The sequence below is a fragment of the Osmia lignaria genome, chromosome 8 (genome assembly GCF_051020975.1).
Source record: "Osmia lignaria lignaria isolate PbOS001 chromosome 8, iyOsmLign1, whole genome shotgun sequence".
Lineage (NCBI taxonomy): Eukaryota > Metazoa > Arthropoda > Insecta > Hymenoptera > Megachilidae > Osmia > Osmia lignaria.
The window spans coordinates 11,129,593-11,138,923 of NC_135039.1; the positions used below are offsets into that span (position 1 = coordinate 11,129,593).

At 39.4% G+C, this 9,331-nt stretch overlaps 1 protein-coding gene across 2 annotated transcripts; it reads left to right on the plus strand.

The window, feature by feature from the left end:
* The first annotated feature begins 2,132 nt into the window (after positions 1–2,132).
* On the plus strand, positions 2,133–8,534 carry LOC117608761 (uncharacterized). 2 transcript variants are annotated; one of them, XM_034334335.2, is made up of 6 exons: positions 2,133–2,401; positions 3,746–3,811; positions 5,293–5,358; positions 5,427–5,589; positions 6,341–6,692; positions 8,150–8,534. In XM_034334335.2, the coding sequence occupies exons 1-6, from the start codon at positions 2,266–2,268 to the stop codon at positions 8,327–8,329; spliced, it is 963 nt and encodes a 320-aa protein (XP_034190226.1). In that variant the 5' UTR covers positions 2,133–2,265; the 3' UTR covers positions 8,330–8,534. The 2 variants fall into 2 exon arrangements, with proteins under 2 accessions (XP_034190226.1, XP_034190227.1); XM_034334336.2 differs by lacking the exon at positions 3,746–3,811 and having other exon boundaries at positions 2,135–2,401; positions 8,150–8,529.
* The last annotated feature ends 797 nt before the right edge of the window (positions 8,535–9,331 follow it).

Sequence of the window (9,331 nt, forward strand, 5' to 3'; positions counted from 1 at the left end):
AAATATCAACACACGTTGTCCATATTGTGACATGGCGAACTCGCTACAAAGTTGCGCAATACACGAGACACGTAAACCTCTTGTGAAAAACTTTAACCTGTACGTGGCGGGTTACTGCCGCATCGACCGAGCAACCTGTTAAAATGGGTCTTTAACCTTTGCATACACAGTTCCATTCAAAAATGATGTTCATTATTTCAATCTTCTTCAGATTAAAATTCTAAACAGATTCATGTAAACTTGAACTTGTAACATTGATGCACGCTGATTAATGTAAAGTCTGAATTATACACATAGAAATATAATATAACAGAAAACGACAATATTCAAGTTACATAAATTTGAATTGAACTTTGACTCTTTATGTAACATAAATGTATGCAAGTTATAATCTTTCATATGTGACTAGCATTATTCATAAATGATTCAATATTCTTGTAGAAGAATTTATTTATCTAGTGACTGTATGAAGCACAAGAATGAGACACTAAATATTCTATTAATTTGTTATTCTTGTTAGGTCCAACTTTTGAAAAGAATTTCAATGCATCAACTTCCTATTCTATTATTAATTTAAATAGCTGACACATGAGGCATATAAAAAAGACCTCTCTCAATTCTTTTAATTTCATTAATTTTTCAAATGTTAACATAAAGCATATAGAATGAGATAATCAATTATTTAAATACATGAATATTTATTCAATCACAGGAAACTGTATAAATACAAAATTAAATCTCATATTTATAAACATGGAACGTAATCATAAATAATCAATTAAATCCTGTCACGTATAATTTCATTAAACTCCACCGCGTTTTCAAATCATTCTCCTTAACTACCGCTTATACAAAAGTTCTTTTGATCTACCGATCAAATAATAATCTTTATATAATGTTCTAGGAACGACGTAATTATCTCGCCAGCCTTCACAACCGGAAGAGGATCCGCTCCTGCAATTTGAACATCCAATATCCTTCCTGTCCACTGTGAATGACCCAAACAGGATCTATAAGAGCCGCGTCGATTCAAGGATCAGCGTTTTTTAATTTTACCTTTGTACGTGCGTCTGAATTGTCAATGCGAATACAACAAGAAAATGACTAATAGCAGCTCTACTTTTTCTAGGTGACCTCCGGCAGACCACTCTACCCACGTGTTCACCTGGAATTTCCTTGGAAGCAACAAATAGCCTTGGAATTTTATTTAGAAAATAGTCTTTGATGCATTGATGTTAAACGCGTAGTTACACACAATGTTCATAGTTTTATTGAAAATGTATAGAGAGACTGTATCGGTAAGTAGAAATGACATAATCGTTCATAGATCGTTCGAAGACAGAAGCCAGGAAAAATGAAAGTAAACGAGACAGGGAACTTCCACGCTGTCACTCTATAGCTCGTTCCACTTGAAAATCAAAGGAAGAATGATTCTTGAAAATGTAAACATTATAGGGAACCTTGGGCTGTGTTTCCAAATGGCACCCATAAAAATTGAGAACTAAGGTTCGGTATATAACCTAAATTGACTACTAGAAACCGATTAAAGTTGGTTTCTGAGCTGGATATTTCACCGTTTTCGAGATTATGTTAGGTTAGGTCAGTAAACTTAATTCGAAAATTAAACATTCTATTCCATAACTGTTGCGGAGTGGAAATTAATAAATAAAATTAAATAATTTATACATGTATACGATTTGGTGTATGCGCGGTACCAAATAGCGCATGCGCAGTATCGAATAGCGCATGCGCAGTACCAAAATTGTCCAAAAATTTCTTACCACGATATCTCAAAAACACTAAAACATCCAGCTTTGAAACTAATCGGTTTCTTGTAGTCAATTTAGGTTATATACCGAACCTGGGTTCTCAATTTTTATGGGGGCCATTGGGAAACTTATCCAAACCTTGAACTAACATATGGATAAATTTAATGTTACACGAACGCATAGATTTTTATAATGTTCCTCGTGCGTGCAAATAACGTTTAGCTTCGAGGGTAAGCAAGCGGAACATCATTCATGGTTCACGGTATAGCTGTGTTTCGCTTTCGCTGGACGTTCCTGCACGTGTACCTCGTACAATCACGTACCCACACGCTTGCAGAAGCGCGTCAGCTGAGCGACTCGTGCATCGTACTCTTTCATCTTGCCAGTCGGCCTTCCTGCTTCTTCGAGAGCGGTTCGAATGGCAGGTCTTTCCCGCGTGATTTGACGCGTCGTAAAGTGATTTGAAAAAAGATATTCATCGCAAACGACGATCATCATGCGATTCCATCTGGACCGAGGAATGATTCTGTTGATCGCGTTGGCACTCCAGGCGGTCTCCTCGAATTCGGACGAGCCAGTGCCGTCGATCATCGATGGAATTGGGAATGTTGCCAACAGTGCGACAAATCTTCGTGAGTTTTCTTCCTTTCTTTGATATAACTATTTTGTTTCATTGTTCTTGTTGTTGAAGGGGCCTAGACTTGTGATTGTCTTGCTTGGATCCTTTATGGGAGCTGAAATATTGGATCCTTCTTTGATGAGGGATCTATGGACGTGTCTTTGGTTTCGTTGAATTAGAGCAACAGGTTGTTCTAGATGTTTTCTGAATGGAATGTTATACGTACACTATTGTCAACCAGTTTGGAAACAGAGATTTAAATAAATAATTCAACTGCATTGCATAAAATATATACTTCACCTATATAGTAATATATTAGAATTAAGGAAAAGAACACAATGTAGAATCACTTATAGTACAATTTTTATTATTTTTTAAAATTCAAATGTTTCCAAACTTCTTGGCTGAAGAAAATTAAGGTTTTAGAGGGGAATGGGAATTGTATAGTTATCTTCAAGCCTAATCCAGACATTCAGGATAACAAATTTCATTCAGCTGTTTTCAGTTTCTCCTTTTGTCTCCTCTGTTTTGATGTGGAATGAGCTTTACAGTAGTAGTATATTTGCTTTACTTGGGCTCTGCCTAAGATGGGCCCAGATGGGCTTTTCAGGGGAAAATCCCCTATATTGCCCTACATTGTCCTATATTGATGAGCTTTGAAAATGATTAACAGTTAGAATTATATGCTTTTAATTACAGTTACAGATACAAACTGGAAATGTCCCATTGGTTCAATGGAGAAATGACCTGATTAACAAGTTGACATAAAATTAATTCAGGCGGAAGTGAAACGAAACCATAATGGAATTAATACACAATCCGTTTAATACTTACACAACGAGTTTTGAACACAATATCTGATCTTGCGACGAGTAACAATTGCAACACGAATTCATCCTGGAAAAGGTTTACCGAACGCGTAACAATCATTGATGTGTATTGGTCGAGAGCAATTGTAGCGCCGCGTTATCTCAATCAAAGCGTTAACAATAGCAATTGCTTTGTTATTCTCACGCTGCTGGACTGAATCGAATTACGTGAATCGAGGGAATCTCGTAAGCGCGCTATGTACACTGGATCGTTTTCCAACTTTTAATTTCTAGCTACAAAAAAAATTGCCTCGGTTATTCCTTTGTTTCCCTGCGTCGTGCGAGTGATTTCCCATTCTCACGGTCACTGTCACCGGCGAACGCTTAATTTTCTTCTTCTTCCGGTTCCCTAGAAGGCAGACTCAATTTCTCAAACTCTGTACCATGTTTAATCACTCACCCTGTCGTCGATAGCTGCCCAGTCTCGATGGGGAACAGGTGCCCCCTGTTCCAGAGAAAATCGCGCTGTTTACTCGTGTTTGTTCCAGTGACGGGAATCATGCAACGACAGATAGAAGTGATACACCGAGTGACGGAATCAGCCTCGAGCCTCAGTATGTGAGACTTTCATCCAACCAGCCCTTTGCAACCCTGGTTTTCAAACTCCACTCTTAATTGAATAATTAATTATAGCCACCCATCAATTCGTTATGTTCACAGGGAGGGAACCTATGAATGAATTAATCTTCCATACTTTTTAGAATGCCCTCATTTTTCAGGATCATGCTTCTACAAAATGCCTGATGATCGGTACCGAGTTTGAAAGCCTGGGTTTAGAAGAAAGCTTCTCGTAGGCGGATTTCAAGGGACTAATTGGATGGAATCATCGTGGAATGATCACGATTGCGAAGCTTCTTCTCTGCAAGAGTAACTCTAACCTGCGGCCAGTCTTCCTGTGGGTCACTTAATGTCATGCGCACACTTGAATCCAACTTGCTGGTGAAACTGATCGCTTCCGACCTTACAGGAAAATGATTTGCCGTGTTTTTTTTAACAATTTTTCTTTTTTCTTTGTCATGAATAGTATCATTGCATATGCATTTGAAATCCAATTAATTGGAGTAAATAAATCGGGGAAAAAAATGACACGCCCAGGAGGGGGGATTCGAACCCGGGCCTTCTGCCTGCAAGGCGGATACGTTACCACTTCACCCAAACACTCCTTGCCAAAATTTTTAACTAAACCTATATTTATGTGCATAATGAAACTTCAAACAAATATCTAAATAACTATTGAGTATCTACACCTATAATGGTATATATTCGTAAACAGAAGAACGAGATCTATAAATGTACTAACTTTCTCCTTGTGAGTCGCGAATGATATTAACTTCAATAAAGGATGTTGAGCAATAATTTATTGAACGTACCATCTGGGCGATTATATTAGAGAGAATCTTTCACCAGCAAGCTGTAATTTCTTTTCCATTCAACTATCGCTGAATATTAACCCTCTATTTATTTTTATTCATAAGTTCCCACTTGGATACTAATTAATTACTAAGTACTAAAATCTAGAACATTTGAAACTCAAGTTCCCAATTGGGAACGGAATGCGATAGAGGGTTAATTAATATGACAGTGATATCTTGTACTCTACCTCATTAACATATTTTTTGCTTAATAATTCAGAGAATAGAAGGTTCACCCTTTTCTGAGATGAACTAAATTTTTTAGTCTTGGGTGCATGCTGGCAGAGCGTTGGTATTAAAAAGAAAAGGGACAGAAGTTGCAGGGAGCTATGTTGAAAACATTATTATCCAAGAGGTGAAAGCCTAAAAGCAATCATTTTCAGTAGACAGCTAATCGAACACGCTATTCTAACTGAAAATTACCAAGCAAACCATTTACATCGGCTCTCACCGCATTTTCCATTTCCACAGCAACTGGGAGAGCATCTGAAACCCATCGCTGCGTCCACCAGCACCTGTGCGCTAGACCGCTTTTCCACGGACAATCGCAGTAGCGAACGCGAGCCGGGGTGAACCTAGAAGAGAAAATAGGAAGTGAAACGTGATGTTTGTTGTTTTTCCAGTCTCAAACGCGGTGGAGAAGCCGAGGAAGCTGTTGATCAACGCGACCCGAGTCACCACCGGCTACAGTAAGTAGAAACGAAACATAGGGCAAGGTTGATTCTCTTAACGTTGGACTAATCGCTCGAGTGGGTAGTCGACAGCGCAGCGTCCAAAGGTCTCGAGTTCAAACTGAGGCGAATCGTGGAGAAGTTTCGTGCCAGGATGCCGTACGGGATACCTGAACTTGACATCCCACCTCTGGAGCCATTGAAACTTGACGAAGTTCATATTAATATAGACAATCCGGAAATTGGCATGTAAGTTTATACACACTGGTGGAATTCATTCTGGACAGTTTGAATAATAATATTCTTTATTTCATATTTCTGCAGAAAATGTATATCCGCCTATGCTAAATTTGAAATTGTAATTTTTATTGTATATTAAAAGTATGGCTGTAAACGCCCTAAAATTAGAAAGCAATGATTAGAATATGTGTCCAGAATTAATTCCACCAGTGTATCTGAAGGATACACCTGAACAAGTTACTTCAATTTAATCCCCCATTAATTATAAATGCAAAGCTGTTGCTATTATGGCTAAATGTTAGAGAAGTTACACGGTGTAAAATAGAAGTTGTATTATAAATAATAGAGCTACAATTCTGTGAAACGTTGGAGGATTATATTAATCATAATAATAGCTCCACTTGATGAACCAATCTCCCTTAAAAGGTAGAAAAGTTACAACGAGTTTTTGATAAAAAATTCAGGAACATTTCAGCATTTCTTGGCTGTGGAAGAAGCCTGAAAACCTTCACCGAGGTTCGGTAAGAAGCAAGTACTTACCAAAGAATCTTTGGAAACAGTTCTTAATGGAAAAGGAACGCTTGAAAGTCGGTGAAGAAACGAATTTCATAATACTTTAACGAACCATTGCCCAGGGAAGTTAGCCACTCCTGAATAAGCTGGCGAGGAAATGAAATTGACTTCCGGGAACTGATGCAATCTAAATATTGGAGGAGGAGAAAAGGACCTGGTTGATTTCATTCCATCTTTCATTTTCCAGGATGTCCTTGGTCATCGAAGATCTGGTGGTGCATAATCTGTCCACCTTCGTGACCAACGAGGCAAAGTTGTCTTTGCTCGGGCCCACCATTGATCTGAACCTCACCGTTCCAAAAATCTATGCCGAAGGCTACTACAACATATCTGGAGTCCTCGGCGGTATGGTCCACCTTCACGGTGCTGGCTCCTTCCAAGCAAACATCTACAATTTCATGCTCTACGTGCACACTGTGCTCGGTTACTCCAGAGGTGTCTACCTGAAGATGTTCGACGTCGACTTTTGGTTAACGTCCATGCATGTCAATTTGGAAAACTTCATGGGGGACAAAGAATTAGCTGACCTGATGAGCAAGGTAGAGGAAACTGTTTCAAGTTGCAGGTTGTTGAAACAGTGAAAGCAGAATTGATATTGGTTTTGGTTTTGGTCCCCGGGCATCCCCTAGCCCAGGCCTGGTCGCGTGGGGGAAAACTACTCCTGAATCACATGTTCCGGTTCCCCTTCCAACACTGCTCCTTCAAGTAACATGGGACGGTTCCGACTACCGTCTCTCCGTGGGGACAGTACCGCCGCTAGGAACTATGCTTGGGGCGCTTAGGGTTAAAAATACCCTAACCCTAAGCGCCCCAAGCATAGTTCCTAGCGGCGGTACTGTCCCCACGGAGAGAGGGTAGTTGGAACCGTCCCATCTTACTTGAAGGAGCAGCATTGGAAGGGGAACATGTGTTTCAGGAGTGGTTTTCCCCTACTTGACCAGGCCCCCCCTAGCCGAATAGTGCGAAAGGTACAGGGAGATTCTCTCGGCGCGCAACACAATAGCCGCACCTCACAATGGAACCCTGCTGTGTTTGCGGGCAAAAAGCCCAGGAGGTCAAGTCGCCGGACCCAAGATTGCTCTGTGTGTCTTGGGTCCGGCGACTTGACCTCCTGGGCTATTTGGGTTGGACTTTACCAAAAGGTGGGACGCAAATCCGGATGGGTCATATATCATTGGAAAGCCCTTGACGAGAGGAATACAATGGCGTGGGTGGGAGGTCTTAAATATGTGACCTTGACCCGCTAGAGGTCAAAAACTAAAATGATTTCAAATATATATATTGAGTTTACTCAAAAGCTGGGCGGCAAATCCAGATGGGTCGTGTGTCATTGGAAAGCCCTTGACGAGAGGAACACAATGGCGTGGGTGGGAGGTCTTAAATATGTGACCTTGACCCGCTAGAGGTCAAAAACTAAGATGATTTCAAATATATATATTGAGTTTACTCAAAAGCTGGGCGGCAAATCCAGATGGGTCGTATGTCATTGGAAAGCCCTTGACGAGATGAACACAATGGTGTGGGTGGGAGGTCATAAATATCAGACCCTGACCCGCTAGAGGTTAAAAACTAAAATTACGTTAATTTTGTTTTCTCCTGAGGTTTATGATAAAAACGCGAATATTGCTGTGTAACGTGTAAACCACCGCAGATACAGCGCCGTCACCGCCATATTTAGATTAGGTTAGGGTTAGGTTAGGTTAGGTTAAGTTAGGGTGTCTTTTTCGAAGATTTCTCCTCGTTAAATAAGAAAAAAAAGAAAAGTTAATGAATTTATATGTTTTGGGGCATTTTAGTTTTTGACCTCTAGCGGGTCAAGGTCTCATATTTAAGACCTCCCACCCACACCATTGTGTTCCTTTCGTCAAGGGCTTTCCAATGACATATGACACATCCGAATTTGCGTCCCACCTTTTGGTAAAGATCAACCTATTTCCTCTCCTACAAATAAAAAAAAAAAGTAGAATTGATTTTGTACGCACACGTTTAATTGTAGGTCTTCCAAGATCTGACACCGAAGGTAGTGGACATTATTAAACCAGACGTGCTTCCGGGTATAAGGGACGACATCGGAGGCAGGATTAACGAGACCATTCATAATCTCACCATGAAGGATGTAATTACCGTCCTCGTTGGACACAATGACATTCGAGACTTGGTACACTTGGTGCCCTAAAACTACGATAATATTTGCTGAATGAAATCCTAGATTTAGATCTTCCCAGTGAACGTTCAGAATGCTTTCAGGGGAAGGTAATTTATTTCATGGAAGAAAGCTGGTGAATAAAAATGAAATTTTCTTTTTTAAATTCTTTTGTCTCTGGAATGAATGAAATATGAGGCGTTCCATTTTGGGCTATGATTACCGACGATTAATAAAATAATTTAATGAAAATTAACGCAAGCTCCAAATACCCTGATTTATTTTGTAAGAAATCAGTGAAACGTTTAGACACACTGGAGATTGAAGAGAGAGAGAATAAAATGAAGCAAACGTCTGACAGAGTAGGATTCAATGAACTCCAGTAGACAGACAAGGTGTCGAGTTCTAATGTTTAATTCATTGATTCGCATGACAGCCAAGCTGGTATTCTTAATTCATTGACGTAGAGACCACTCCTTGAATTCAAATTCCGTTTTACGATCCTACTCGTTTAACAATTGTTCCAATTCATTAACCAAACGACCATTAACTTCATGAGCCAAGTTTTATTGCAATAAAACGTTGCGATTCAAGACAGAGTGGTAAACAAGCTACCAATTGATCAAGATAATTCTTTCAAAAATTTTAATTAATCATGACTTGGGAGTTTCATGTTTATTTATTTATTTATTAAGAGATTAGATGAGATACCATATAAGCACAGACAAAAATCAACTGAAAGTAGGTATCTGTTTAATAATTCATTTAATTATCAATATTCTTGCCTGATCAATCTTGACCAAACATAGATATCCTTCAGAAAGTAACAGTAGTCGATTGTTGTCGTTCATTTATCTGCTTTCCAGTGTGCTCTGGAGATCCGAATGATAATCAGAAAATTGTTTACCAAGAAAGAATTTCTATGGCTAACTAGATAAAGCGAACGAGTACCACCCATCGAAACGATTCATTTTTATCAAGCCAGACCCCTCTTCAGCCAGAAAGTGAGATTGGACAACTGGAAAAACTGCGCAG